The sequence below is a fragment of the Oxyura jamaicensis genome, unplaced genomic scaffold (genome assembly GCF_011077185.1).
Source record: "Oxyura jamaicensis isolate SHBP4307 breed ruddy duck unplaced genomic scaffold, BPBGC_Ojam_1.0 oxyUn_random_OJ70833, whole genome shotgun sequence".
Classification (NCBI taxonomy): Eukaryota; Metazoa; Chordata; class Aves; order Anseriformes; family Anatidae; genus Oxyura; species Oxyura jamaicensis.
The window spans coordinates 44603-60335 of NW_023310226.1; the positions used below are offsets into that span (position 1 = coordinate 44603).

General features: G+C 40.1%; 1 protein-coding gene across 2 annotated transcripts in view; it reads right to left on the minus strand.

The window, feature by feature from the left end:
• LOC118159537 (secretory carrier-associated membrane protein 1-like) overlaps positions 1 to 5015 on the minus strand; it is a 42970-nt gene extending 37955 nt beyond the window's left edge. The window contains exons 1-3 of one of the 2 annotated variants that reach the window (XM_035314117.1): positions 4880 to 5015; positions 4508 to 4619; positions 2351 to 2479 (exon numbers count right to left, since the gene is read on the minus strand). In XM_035314117.1, coding sequence (XP_035170008.1) covers positions 2351 to 2479; positions 4508 to 4619; positions 4880 to 4924 — 286 coding nt within the window. In that variant the 5' untranslated portion in view covers positions 4925 to 5015. The remainder of the gene's footprint in view (positions 1 to 2350; positions 2480 to 4507; positions 4620 to 4879) is intronic. The other variant, XM_035314118.1, reaches the window with a different exon arrangement.
• Positions 5016 to 15733: the final 10718 nt, after the last annotated feature.

Consider the following 15733-nt stretch of genomic DNA (forward strand, 5'->3'; position numbering starts at 1 on the left):
AGAAAAGAAAAGAAAAAAGAAGAGGCATTCATCCTACAATAAGTGTAAAAAATGGTAAATTATATTAGGTTAATGAATATTCAGGCTCATTTTTATTAGTGTAAACTTCCTTGTATAGAAGAGTCCTACTTAGATATACATTCCCTGTCTTAAATATGCTTTATCATCGATTAATGTTTATAAATGAATTCTAAATAAAGACCACAAGTAGCACTGTTGCTGTCTATTTGGCATTTTTATTATTGAGATGATTATTTTGCAGTCCCATTTGAGACTGAAGTGAAAATAGGTATTTGTAATAAATTTCGTTTCAGTAATATTTTATTGATGATATTTTTGGAAAACCAAAGTCCTCGTTAGAATACATGAGAAAAAGAATGCACTTTTTCCCAGGAATCATTGTAAGCATTCACAAACTACACAAAGTAACAAATCCAAATGACACAAAATCTTTCCATCAGATTAAGCTCTTCAGTTTGTAACTTCAAATAAGAAATATTCTTTGAAAATCAGTACTACTCATTTTGCATGTGCTATCAGCCTGTGGGGAAACCAACTTGGAAACAGAGGCTATTGAGCAAAAAAAAAATGTTTGTTCTCAGATAAAGGTAACGAGACACGAGACATTTCACTAGTAACAGCATATGAAGTCCTAAAAATTGGTGCCCACTTTCACAGAGCTAGGAAAACTGCCATTCTATCTGCAAGCCACTAAATATCAAATATAATACAGAAAAGCTCCACTGGCAACTGACAGAAGCAATTGCTTCTGGAGTCAGACAACTCTGAACTCTGATACAAAGAAAAAAGATGGATGAATTACAGGAATAGAGATAAAAACAGGCTTCTGTTCTCATGAGATAAAGTGCATATAGATGTGAAAAAGATTTTTAAAAGTCTCTTCAGAAACAATAAAGGCCAAGAATAAATATATTGAAATTGCTACTAACCAAGGCAACACAAAAAATGAAGTTCTCAGGGCTGCTACAAAGGGCCAGTAAAACTAACCTACTTTACAAAGTCCTGAGCAGCTGATACTAGATCATCCAAATGTGATTATGTTCACAGACCCCTAAGTCTTACAAGACCTAGGAAGATTTGGAAAAGGAAATAAAATAGAAGCACAGCAGCAAGCAGAAGCAGGTTAGTTTGCAGAGTTAATGTGTGCCTCCACTGAGGAAGCATAGCCACTCTAACGAAGTATGAGCCATATCATGTAGATACATTCCTGGGAAAGAAGAATCACAAGGATTGATTCAACAGCCAGCCCTAAGGCACAGAGTTCTGTACTCAACCATTTTTTTTAGCCTGAAATAGATTTTGTCTTTCTTTTCCTTTATTATGCCCTCTTCCTTACTTCCTGAGTAATCCTAAATCAGAGGGTATGAAAGCTAAAGAAAAAGCAAGAGGACTTAGTTAAAATCTCAGTCTACCTGGAAGAAAATCTGTCAGTTTATTATGAGAGCAAAATTTCTATTTATTTTGAAAGGCTATGTCACTGCTTCCTTGTTTCAATCAATAATAAAATTACTAGATTAACAGGTAAAATTATGCACATTTGCTAAATCTGGAACCTAGAGAAAAATACATAAAAGTTCTGAAATTCACATCCCCTTAGTATGCTAAAAATATATTAATGGCATCAAAGCACCTAAATCTTTGGAATTTCCTCAGTCTGAAAGTACTTCTTAGGCATTCATCACACAAGACAAGACAGAAGAAACAAACCTCATGGCATTCGTACAATTGATTCATCCAGCATTTCTCCAATCAAAATACAGCACCTGAATGAAGGCAAAACTAACCTCCCAAAGACTGTTTAGAGCATGCTCGGTGTACAAGGAATAGTTCCAACATGGACTGATTGTTCAGCTAATTTCCTTTATGCTATTTTTTTAACAAACTAAAATTATATTAAGTCTATATTATAAACTACACTAAACTAAAGCTATGCATATTAAGGTACATGGATATTACACTTTTAAAATTCATAAGTCTATTAACACTGATAATTAATTATATTTCTTAATATATAAGCTGATTTTATAAACAGTAAAATTATTTCTAAGGTAATAAATTGTCAAAGCTCATTTACAACAACAAGGATATTTAAAATAGAAAACTGCAATATACTATAACCAAACTGCTTTAGGGTAATCCTTCCACTTTTTTCCCATGGAAGTTTCTATGAAATAATAAAGTACTTTGAAAACTGAAGCTAACAAAAAGATTTCACTTCCAGATTTTAACTTATTTAAAATATTTCATTGCAGATGTTGCAAAAGCCAAATTATCAGGCATGTTTCAAGTTTGAATAGGCACTTTGCTTTTTCTTTTAAAAAGTACTTACACATCCACAAATAGTACATAATCTTTACTGTCTTCTGGAATTCTACAGGAATGTCTACAGAAAAGTCCTGGTAGAAACATGGACCCACTGGAAAATTCTCAGGAAGAGGTGGCCAGTTATTTTTTCTACCTGCAAATCATAAAAAAACAACAACAACAAACAAAACCCCACCAGCTTTATAATACAGTTTTAACATCTGTATATTAGAAAGAGATATGCATCTGGGCTTGTTCAAATTGTTTTATGTACATAAGTTTCACAAGCATATGGATAACTTGGGCTACCAAGACCCAAGAGTTTTACCAGCAATACTCACACAAACTTCAGAAATAAAATATGATGAAATGCAGACAGATCAAGGAAAGTACAATATTTTATCTATATAAAAGACTAAGCAGGCATCTGATGGTTCCTATAAAGTAATAAGTACATACTTGCATTATTTTATTATTTTTTTTACCCAGACAAAATGAAGCCGACAGTTCTGACCAAACAGATCCAAAACACTGAATATTTGTTGAGTTTTATGCCTCTTCAACTGAACTTTTTTACTAGTTCTTTCAGAGCTGGGGGTTTAGAGGGAGCATACAAAAGGTAATCAAGTGATATGCCCATCCATATTAAAAAGTACTTTTCATTTTCTTATATGAAAAATATCTGATAACAATTCAGATCTTTATTCTACACTATACAGTTATTTTTCTCAGGGTTGCAAGTTTCAAGATAGTCACAGAAAAATTCATATATAGTAATTCAGGTTATTACTTGAGAGTAGTATTTGATGTGCTTTTCTACCTTAGTGGAACAGGTTTCAAAATTTTCAACTAAAACTGAAAGAAGTCTTAGTATTTTTCAGACATGCCCAAATGAACTAGCTGAAATAGGATGCAGCACACTTTAATCAGCTCAAGTGCAATACTGCACGGGACCTGAACAGAGAGAACCAAAGGCACTGAGCTGAGCAGACCCACAGGCTTTGAGATCTTTGCACTGTGGTCAGTTGCATATGATGACATTGTCTTAGGTGTGCAGCCAGCATCATAACTTGAATGCAAATAACTAGAGTACTATTGCAAAAGACCTTGCCCTGTGATCAATATGCTTCTACAGTGTTTTGAAAGGAGTTTAAATTACTGTGCAAAAGAAAAAAAAATCAAAAGGAAAAGAATATTGTTCTCCTCAGTCACAACATACAATTCCCGATTTGCAGCATCTTTTACACAGTCATTTGGTAAAAACCTAACATCCTTTTTAAGGCTTTAAGAGCTCTCTCTTCTCTGTTCAGCCTTCCTAAAGAATCCTTTAGATTCTTCATGCACTCTTCAAACCCTTTGATGTGAACAACTGGAACTTAATAACAGAGCAAATACCATTTAAAAATATTCTGAAACATGTATTGGGTATCAGAGTTATAGTCCCTAAGATATAGATGAAAGTAATTAAACTGTCAGTAAAGCCTGGAAGAGACAAGTAATCAATCCAGATCATCAATATAAATTAGTGAAATTAGGTGAAGGGCGATATATGGAGAAGAAAATGAAAAAAATCACCAAAAAATCATAATATTGGAGAATAGGTACAGAGATTTAATAAAGAGACTCGAAAAAATAATACAGAGAAAATAAAAATGGTTTAATGAAGGGACTGTGATTCTTTTCCTTAGAAGAATACCAATTCCTCACTTCCAAATCCCCTACCATATGACTGGTAGAAAATTCCATGAGGTTTTTGAATCACTAAACAGTTAAGCAATCTGGAATTGTACCTCTGTATGTTCCAATATTTGAGAACAGGAAAGTTCTTCTACAGCAATACTGACAGCAAATAAATCAGAGATGTTATTTATGAAGTTACACTTAATTCTTCCCAAAATGCTCCATTTCTATTCAATAGTATTACTTGGATATTAACCCAGAATAAAAATAGCTGATAGTAGAGTACAATATGCCACATTTAAATATTTTTGCTGTGAAAATTTCCACAGGACAGTTTTTATTCACTGTATGCACTGTTCTAAAGGAGATACATTTTTCTCTTCCTGAAGAGATTATAAAAAACCCTCTTTGATCTGCTTTACAATGTCACTGTAAAACTAAAACAGTTTATGAGAAAATGTGAAAATTCTGCAATTTTAAAAAGTACTTTTTTCTTGCATACCCCTCTGCTGATTGAGACTCTGCATTTCCCTTTCTCTGCGATCCAGTTCAGCTGCTTTTCTTTCCAGTTCTTCTTGACGCTTTAACAGTTCTGCCTGGGCCAAAGCATGCTCCTGAACAAAACAAGCATTGTTAGATATTGATAAAAAATACAAACACAAAATAAATATTCCAAGTCTATTTTCTATAATTAAGCATCTCCAGTTATGGATGAAGACCGACCTACTATTGCATGAATTCATGAAATAAGTGATTACTAAAAGGCAGTATTAATTTTCAAAAATCATTAGGAAGGCAACACTTATTTATAAAAAACTGTTCAAGAAGTAATTATAATTAAAAGCATTCTAGTGCCTGAAAGTTATACACAAACCTTTGCAATTTGTGCATAAGCAGGTGGTTCTTCTGTTGGTTTCATTATTGCTGTCTGAGTACCGGGTACATCAGGTATTTTCACATTTCCTGGAGGAGTCTAAGAAAACAAGAGACAGTTACTGGGAAACAGTCTCCTATTCTAATAAACATCTTTTCATTAAGTATATAAGAATTAATCCAGTTGTTTAAAAAAATGTGTTACAGATAAACTGAAAATATAATATGCTGCTGCAATATTTACAACCTTTAGGAAAAATAAGATAACTATATCCTATGATGCAGTGTTCTCCTTGGTTGTTTTTATAATGCACTACTTGCCATAAGCACACAAGGAATTTTGTGGATCGATAGAAAGTAAATAGAATCTTAATTTTGTTCAGAAATGAATATGGATAAGAACACTTACTGTTTAAATTACTGCAGGATTTAACTGACCTACTCATATTCTCAAAAATTATGTCTTTTATTAGTAATGTTTTCCAGAACTTTCTACTTAAAGGATTATATTACCTGGTTAACTAGAGAAACAATGTACTGGATTAAATTCTCAATTTCAGGATACATAATCTATTTCTTAACTGTTCCACCAGTATTTATTTACTGCAGTTGTGAGAAACAAAGTTCTGTTTTTGATGTAGAATGTGTTTTTGCAGTGGAAAATTCCACTAACCTTGCATATTCAAAAGTGATTGTGAGGCATAGCAGTTGGGAGTATGTTAAGCAGATAAGGGGAAGGTCCCACTGTCCCAAAATAAGTAGGATAGCTAAGAAAAATAGGATGAGCAGTACAAAATCAGTAAAAACAAAAATCACGCGCCCTATAGTCACGAGAGGGCGCCACACCCGCCATTGCAAGCGCGAATAAAATAGCTTCACAGAAGATCCTGCCCGAAGAAAATTATTGAGGTTTTGTCTCACAATTTGGGGGCTTGTCCGGGATCTTGTTGCCTACCAGAGAGTTCTTGCTACCACAGACAGGAATGTGCACCCTGCTGATTTCAGCGGTCCCGTCAGGGGTGGTGGGTTGTCTCGATATGGCCAACAAGGGACCAAGACTGTTAATCTGAAGACAGGCTCTGCAAAGCACTGGGGAGAAGGGAAGCCAGCACTGACACACCACAGACACAGCACAGGTACAGGGATAACTGCTGATAACACGGACCAGGAATTTCGTGCACGGACCGAGGTAAGGCAAACGTTACCATATATTGCGTCAGGGTGGATTTGGGGCGACTCTTGTGTGGAGTGTGAATGAGACGCACTTTTAGTGCAAAGCAAGTGTGGAGTCCCGATCCAGTTCTGTATTCCAGCAAGGGGCGCAGCCGGAGACAGATGAAGCAAAAGATAGACGAGCAAAAGAGAGTCTTGAGGGTTTGGGCCCTTAGGTGTACGATACCCCAAGCATGGTAAAGTGTTCAGCAGTACACCCCACCTCTGTCCTAATCCTAGGTAAAGGCGTGTGGTATCCTGTGGGTGGTAAAGTCCACAGCAGCACCTCAGGAAGAGATGGAGATTAAGGGTTCCAAGAGTCAGCAGGGAGCGGTTGGAGACCCTGGGATTGTGCCTAAAGATAGCCCTTTTGAGAGAACGATAAGGATTTGGACAAACAACCCAAAAGGAACTTCAGTATTTTGGCCAAGATTTGGTCTGATGAAAATTCAGGCTTGAAATTTATATGTAAAGAATAAGGTTCAATTTTTGGAGGAGGAATCAAGTTATGCTCCCTATAATCCTAATATTGCACCAGAGGCAGTGGCAGCTGCTCCAGGAGGGGAGACAGGGATTGCAATTGACACTGTCCCTGGAGAAGGAGTGCACTCTAGGCTCTGGCAAGAATTAGAACAATGTAGAAGAGATATTGGGAATTTTGCCTTCCATGATACTAACAGTGTTAGGGTTAAGAAACAATTCTTGGTAATGGGATGGGAGATTCATAGCCAAATATTATCATGTATATAATAAAGGAAAGCATAAATAAATGATAGAAGGATGGAGCAGAGACAAGACGGGCCTTGAGAGATAGAACAGGAACAACTTGAGCCTTGTTAGGAAGATAAGATGGATAAGGTGGGTTAGGACTGAAGCCAGATTTGGGCACCTGCCCCTGGTTTCCAGCACTGAATAAAGCACCTTCATATAATCACATTGTGGTTATGTGTCTGCTACGCTAACATTTTGGTGACCCAGGTGGGACGGCGTGGGCACTGCTGAGGCGGATCGTGTCTCGATTACGCTCCAGCCGGCACCAAGGAGTTTCTCGGGGAGCCATCGACCACGACCGACCTCCGCTGCTCACAACGTGCCACTGGATAGGTAAGCAAAAGGTGCTTTCTGTTTTTCGGTACCGATCTGGTTTGGAAAGCCTGCCGGTCAGACGCAGCGAAAGCCATGCTCGGTTGGGCAGGGAGCTCCCGGGGTAAGCCTAGGCGCCGTCCGTCAGACAGTAGCGAAAGCTCTGCAGGTTCAGCATTGGTGGTCTGGTATACTCTGCAGGATCAGCGTCTGGTCTGGTAATGGTCTGGTAAGCGTTGCTGTGGCAACAGCACTCTCAGTTTTAACTTGCGTTCGGCATGAGTGGTCTGGTATACGCTGCAGGATCAGCGTCTGGTCTGGTAAGCGTTGCTGCGGCAACAGCTCTCTAGGTTTTAACTGTGGTAAGTGCTGCAGAGGCAGCACCTGGCTTGTGGTTACTTTGTAAAGTTATATTGGTAATGGCATATTGTAAAGGTATATTGGTAAATTAAAAGGGATTAAGGTAAATTAAAAGGGATTTTATTTTTTTTTAATTTTTAATTTTTAATTAAAAAAATTTTAATTTAAAAAGAAAATATTATTTTTTTAATGGTAAATTAAAAGGGATTTTAGGAAAGGGTGTGTCTATCCCACGATTGTCACCATTGGGATGTTTATTAGCCCATTGGAGAGAGGGAAATTTTGGGCAAGAAATGCGAAAAGGGAAATTAATTTATTATTGTAATACTTGCTGGCCGCAGTACGAATTGGAGGATCAGGAAAAATGGCCTGAAAATGAAACTTTACAATATAATACCATTTTACAGTTGATGTTGTTTTGTAAGCGGGAAGGAAAACTGGATGAACTCCTGTATGTAGAGATATTTTTCTATTTGCGTAGAAAATCCGAGTGGCAGCATGCTTGTGGAATAATGGTACTAGAAATATTTGCTAATGAACAATGTCAAGCCTGTACCAGGGACAGGCATTGTATGAAACACCAAGCTATGAAAAATAATTGCTGTAGAGCAGACAGTGAAATATAGATCTGGATATTGCACTGTCCGCCCCAGAACTAAGTCAGGATAAGGCAAGGGGGGATGAAGATAGTGATAGTGATGGAAAGGAGGAAATACCAACTTTAACATCCCCGATATCATATAGGACTCGGCGGCAGCAAAGGACAGGATGCAATACAAGTAAACAAAAGGGGAATATAATTGCTCCCCTCAGGCAGGGAGTAGGAACGGAGGGACCAATATATGTGAAAGTGCCCTTTACTCCTAGAGACTTAATAATTTGGAAACAGGCGGCAGGCACCTACAGAGAAAATCCTGATAAAGTAGCTAGAGTGGTGAAAATGATAATTAAAACTCAGAATCTGGATTGGGATAACATTCAGGTAATACTAGATACCTTAATGGATTCAACAGAGAAGGATATGGTATTACGAGCTGCTAGGGACAGAGCCCGAGAGGATATTCAGAATGGATTGGTACCCGGGAATGTTGATCAGAACTTCCCTACTGAGGATCCGCAGTGGGATTGTAATACTGGGGAAGGAATGGGGAGGCTGAAGAGGTATCAGGACTGGGTACAAATTGGTGTACAAAATGCTATGCCTCAGACCATAAACTGGTCGAAATTATATAATGTGAGGCAAGAAAAGGCAGAATCGCCTTCCGCATTTCTGGAGAGATTGAAGGAAACTGCTAAAACATACACTGATTTGGACATAGAAACCGACCAGGCTAAAGCTCAACTAGCCCTTATATTCTTAGGGCAGTCACAGGAAGATATTTGGAAAAAGCTACAGAAACTGGAAGGTGCGGACTTTAGGAACATGGATAAGTTATTAGAGGTAGCCTGGAAGGTATATAATAATAGGGAAAAGGAAACAAGCAAGCGACAGCAACAGGGTTTGCTGGCTGTAATTCAGGGACGAGGAGGTTTGGGACTAAGGGGTAAGGGAAGAGGAAATCCTAATAGCCGAGGAGCGGGGACAGGGAAAGGATATGCAGGTCCCAGTAGGAACAGGGTAGACAGACTAGGTTTGAATCAGTGTGCGTTCTGCAGGAGGGAAGGTCACTGGAAAAATGAGTGCCCCTTTAGGGAGCAACAGTTTTCCAGCACCAAGAACCTCTTTCAGAATCAAGAAATAGCAAAAGCCATGGTGCTGGGAGAATACAGTAGCTGACTAGATAATAGGTTAACAGAAGACAAGGAACCTTTTGTGAAAATCCAAATAGGGAATAAGGAGGTAAAGTTTCTTATTGACACAGGAGCTACATATTCAGTACTTAATGAATTAGATGGGAAGGTGGGGAATAAAAAGACTACAATTGTAGGTGCCACCAGGAAGGAAGAGGTACAGCCATTCCTTTGACCCCTCGATTTACGGTTTGGGGGTAAAGAGATAACCCATGAATTCTTGTATATGCCAGAGTGCCCAGTCCCTCTTTTGGGACGGGACCTGTTAACGAAATTGAATGCCACCCTGGTCTTCGAGGATGGGGAGTTAATTATGAAAGTTCCGGAATCAAAAGTAAGACAGATTTTGATGATTACAGAGAAGGCTGTCCCACAGATACCAAAAGAGGTAGAGGATGCGGTCATACCTACAGTTTGGGAGACAGACGTACCTGGAAAATCAAAGGGAGCACAATCTGTGAAGATAGAGTTGAAGGAAGGGGTTAGGCCAGTTCGGATCAGGCAGTACCCATTAAAACTGGAAACAAGGTTGGGAATAGTGAAGATAATAGACAAATTTCTTAATTACCATATTCTGGAGGAGTGCAAATCAGAATATAACACTCCAATCTTCCCAGTAAAGAAACCCAATGGGGAATATAGGCTGGTACAGGACCTTAGGGCAATAAATGAAATAACAAAAGACATCCATCTGGTGGTGGCTAATCCTTACACATTGTTAACATCTGTGAAGGAGAAATATAAATGGTTCACAGTAATAGATTTAAAAGATGCTTTCTTCTGCATACCCATTGACAAGGATAGCAGGAAACTTTTTGCCTTCGAGTGGGAAAATCCGCACAACGGAAGGAAGATGCAGCTAACTTGGACAAGGCTCCCGCAAGGATTCAAGAATAGTCCAACTCTCTTCGGTAGTCAATTGGCTAAGGAAATAGAAGACTGGACTAAGCAAGGATGTATGCAGGTACCAAGGGACCAATATTTGTTACTACAATATGTGGATGATATATTAATAGTTACCGAGGAGGAATCACAGTGCATCCAGGTAACTATTGAAATCTTAAATCAATTAGGAATGAATGGATATAAGGTCTCAAAAGAAAAGGTACAGCTTGCTTAACAGTAATATATTTAGGATGTGAAATTTCACAAGGACAAAGAAGATTAGGAGTCAGTCGAATACGGGCCATCTGCAATATCCCCGAACCTCAAAACTTACATGAACTGAGGGCCTTCTTGGGTATGACTGGTTGGTGCAGGCTATGGGTAATGGACTATGGGCTCATAGCTAAACCTCTATGAAGCTCAAAAGGCCCATGTGCTTGTCTGGGGAAAGGAACAAAAGGAGGCTTTCAGGAAGATGAAAGAGGCCCTCACAAAGGCACCTGCTTTAGGTTTGCCTGACCTGTCAAAAGATTTCCAATTATTTGTCCATGAAAGACAACGATTAGCTTTGGGGGTGCTAACTCAACGGTTAGGGAGCTGGAAACGACCAGTGGGATATTTCTCCAAACAGTTAGATGCAGTAAGTGCAGGGTGGCCTTTGTGTTTAAGGGCGGTAGCAGCTACAGTCCTCCTAATACAAGAAGCTAGAAAACTCACCTTGGGGAAAGGCATTGAAGTATTTGTGCCACATATGGTAACTACAGTTTGGGAACAAAAGGGGGGTCATTGGTTATCACCTAGCCGAAAGATAAAGTACTAGGCTATACTAACTGAACAGGATGGCGTGACCCTAAACACAACTGTTGAACCCAGCAGTTTTCCTAGGAACATCGTCAGAAGAAGGAAGTCTGAACCATAATTGTATGGAAGTCATCGAATATACGTATGCAAGCAGAGCGGACTTGAAGGACACACCCCTAGAAAGGTATGATTGGGAACTTTTTACTGATGGTAGCAGTTTCGTGGAAAACGGGACCCGATATGCAGGATACGCAGTAACGACTTTGAGAACTATAATCAAAGCAAATTCTCTAACCCCCAGGACCTCAGCGCAGCGGGCAGAAATAATAGACCTTACGCGAGTATTAGAGCTGAGTGAAGAAAAGGAAGTGAATATATGGACAGATTCAAAATATGCCTTTGGAGTGGTTCATGTGCATGGGGCATTATGGAAGGAGAGAGGACTGCTGTCTTCGCAAGGAGCTAACATAAAGCAACAAGAGGAAATAATGAAATTAATAACTGCTGTGCAAAAACCCCAACAAGTGGCCATAATGCACTGTAAGGCCCATCAAGGAGGAACATCAGAAATTGCAGAAGGAAATAGGCTGGCAGACCAGACAGCTCGACGAGTTGCACGAGAGGTATGGAAGCTGATGGCCTTGATTCTGTCAAAGGTAGGTCTCTCTCGTTTTAACTTCCCAAAAATCTCGAGGTACTCCCAGGAGGATGAGAAGCTGGCAAAACTGATGAAGGCTCAAAAGGATTCCGACGGATGGTATGTGACTGCCACCGGACAGGTGGTGATACCCCCCTTGATAATGCGAGAAATATTACAAACAAAACACAACGAATGTCACTGGGGTGCAGAAGCAATGCTTACTTATTTAAAGCGTAATATTGTCTCAGTACATATGTTAACAATGGCAAAGGCAGTGATGTCCAAGTGTGAAATTTGCTTAAAGAATAACCCAATGGCAAGGAAACATGCCAAAATGGGACAAATTCGAACAGGCATGGAACCAGGTGATTACTGGCAAATCGATTTTATAGAATTACCAAGAAAATGGGGATATAAGTATCTATTAGTGGGGGTAGATACCTTTACTGGATGGCCGGAGGCCCTTCCCTGTTGCACCAATCAAGCAAGGGAAACAGTGAAGTGTCTGCTACGGGAGATTATCCCTAGGTTTGGTGTACCATTAAGTATCTCTTCAGATAGGGGACCACATTTCATTGCAATTGTGGTTAAAGATGTTAGTAGATTATTGGGAATCTCCTGGAATTTACATACCCCGTGGAGACCCCAGTCCGGTGGTCAAGTAGAGCGAATGAATCAGACCTTAAAAAGGGCAAATAAGTAAGATCTGTCAGGAAGCTAAGATACAATGGCCACAGGCCTTGCCGATAGCTTTATTACGAATCAGAATAAAACCCAGCAGTGGAATGTCCATAAGCCCTTTTGAGATTATGTATGGAAAACCTTATGAATCCCCTGAGCCAAATCCAAGTATGCATATTGGTGGTAAACAAGATGTTTATAGTTATGTTTTATCTCTTGGCAAAACCTTAGCTTGACTACGCAGCATCCTGGTGTGGAACTGACCTTTGTCTCTGGAAAATCCTGTGCATGATGTCCAACCAGTGGATACAGTGTATATTAAGAACTGGAATGAAGAACCTTTAAAGGAACGGTGGGCCGGACCCTATAAGGTCTTACTGACAACCTTTACAGCTATCAAGGTAGAAGGAGTGGATGCTGGGATACATTACACTCGAGTGAAACGGGTACCAAGACTTTGGGAAGCTCAACCAATAGGTCCTACTAAACTGAGGATACAAAGTATATGAATGGCTAGATTTTGGCATAAGGTTTTCACATTATTTTGGGTACCATTGTGTAATAACCAAATAAGTGCTACATTTTTAGAGATACCTCAAAAGTAAGGAAGTATAACAGAATATTTTGGTAACAATGCTACTCTGGTCTGCAAGGTCACAAATGATGCCGAATAATGGAAATCCTTGTTAGGGAACATCCAAAACATCTCGCCCCACCACCACCAAACGATCCTAATAATGAAGCATTCAAATTATGGGAAAACCCCTTATCACGGTAAGGCATAATGCTGCTGCTATCGATCTAATGATGGGGAATATGAAAATACTTGCCCCAATAGAGTGAAGTATTTTCAAAGGGGGGAATGTTAGGGTTAAGAAACAATTCTTGGTAATGGGATGGGAGATTCATAGCCAAATATTATCGTGTATATAATAAAGGAAAGCATAAATAAATGATAGAAGGATGGAGCAGAGACAAGACGGGCCTTGAGAGATAGAACAGGAACAACTTGAGCCTTGTTAGGAAGATAAGATGGATAAGGTGGGTTAGGACTGAAGCCAGATTTGGGCACCTGCCCCTGGTTTCCAGCGCTAAATAAAGCACCTTCATATAATCACGTTGTGGTTATATGTCTGCTACTCTAACAACAGTACTAACACTAACTGTGTATCCTCTTAGGGAGGTTCCAGTAGGACAAGGACAAATACGTTATGTGAACTCCCCCCTTACCAGCAGAGAGGTTAGGAGTTTTAAGAGTTTTGTTTTTGATTTTGTTTGTTTTGTTTTTTGTTTTTTTAAGAAACAAAGTCTTTAATTGAGGACGCTATAGGACTGGCAGAACAGTCAAATCCATTTATAAGGCCTAATTTGTATTTGGGGTGGGGGGGGGAATGTCAATCTTGAGTATGTTATTCACTGGAGAAGAATGTTTAGGAGGGGAATGGCAGGCAAGGAAAGCTACCTGTGTTGCAGCCTAAATCCTAGCAGGGACAGGCTTTGAGAAGATGTTTTAAGTGTGGCTGGGCCAGCCACTTCAAATAGGAGTATCTGGAGTGGAAGAAGGAGGAGAGATTGCTGTTATAAATTCAGAATAGGGTAGTCAGGGCTTCTCAAAAAACTAGTTCCCTGATAAATGAAAAAGTGTACCTCAGCGGTTCCTCAATGGGGATCACTCTACAATCATTGTTGTGGGCAAAACAGACTTAGCATAGGAAGATGCTAAAAAAATTTATTACCTATTGCTGACAGGTTGGAGCAGTGAGAAACAAAGAAACAAGCTGGGAGCACATTTCCCCATCCACCCTCTTTCACCTCTTCCCTGCCCTGAATGGCGCGAGTGAGCCGGGAGTGGGGGATGCAGTCAGTCCGTGGTACTTTGTTTCCACTGCTCCTTCACAGTCGCTCTCTCTTCTGCTCTGGTGTGGGGTCCCTCTCGCGGGGTGCCAACTTTCCTGGGCTGGTCCTGTGTAGGTTTTTCCATGGGCAGCGGCTCTTTGGGAGCCGCTCCAGGTGTGGGTGTGTGCCACGGGGTCTATTTGTCAGGAGCAGGTTGGTCCAGCCTTGGACCCCCTGGGGACCCTGCCCCGATCACATGCTCCTGCATGGGCTCCTCTACATGGGCTGCAGTGTGAAGACCTGCTCCACCGTGGGCCTCTCTGTGGGCTGCGGGGGGGCTTTGACTCAGGTACCTGGAGTGCCTCCTCCCCCGCCTTCTGCACTAACCCTGGTGTCTGCAGGAAGGTTTCTCACTCCTCGCTTTCCCAGCTGCTGTTGTGAAGCCGCCACCCCCCCCACCCCCACCCCGCTACCAAAACCTTGCTATGTAAACCCAGTACACTGCGGCAGCTAGGTCATTGCTGGCCTGTAAAGTATCAGGGCTTAAATTAACCAATGAAACCCTAAATGTGATGGAGGTAGAAGGGGCTGGGATAACAGTGCCACTTTTTGGGGACACCAAGCTGAGACTAGGGATAGAATGATCACTGGGCAATTATTGTATGCACCTGAGGCAGGGACTAACTTCTTGGGAAAGGATTTGATAATGAAATTGGGCATGCAAATAGTAAATTGTTAGGCTGGAATAACAGTATTATTAAGTGGGTGCTCAGATCCTGGGAGCAAAGATATATTTGCCTCTGAGTGGAAAGACTCTGAAATGGGGCAGAGGCAGCAATACAGATTGACAATTTTACCTCAAGGGTTTACAGGGCCACCGATTTATTTGGGCAAGTTCTAGAACAAATTTTGGAGTAATTTCAACCTCCAGAGAAGGTGTTGCTGTGACAATATGTGGATGATCTTTTATTGTCAGGGCAGGAGAAAACAGTTGTGAAGGAAGCCACTAACAAGCCATTCGACTTTCTGGGAGAACAGGACTTGAAAGGACTGGAAAATAAATTACAATTTGTAGAAAGAGAAGTCAAGAATTTAGGGCTTCTAGTGTCTGAGGGGGAACAAAGAAAAAATCCAGAGAGGATTCAGGGAACTGCTGAGCTACCCCTACCCAAAACTAAAAAGAAGTAAAAAGTTTTAAGAGAAAGAGGTTTTTAAGGAATTAGGAGCCATGCAGTCCGAAGGAAAATGGATACTCCCTGATGGGAGAGAAATGCTGAATAAAGTACTAATGAGGCAAATATTAACTGGTTTACATCACGAGGGTCATCGGGGAATTCAAGTAATGGGTGATGCTGTGCTATGGAAATATGTATGTGTAGGAACATATATACTCTGGCCGAACAAGTACGCAGGAGTTGTGTAGTATGTCAAAAGGTAAATAGGAAAATTATCCGCAGTCAGCCCAAAGAAGGGCGAGAACCAAGAATTCAAAGCTTCCAAAATGTATAGGTAGATTTTACAGAACTCCTTAGAGTAGGTAGATTTAAGTACTTATTAGTCTTGGTC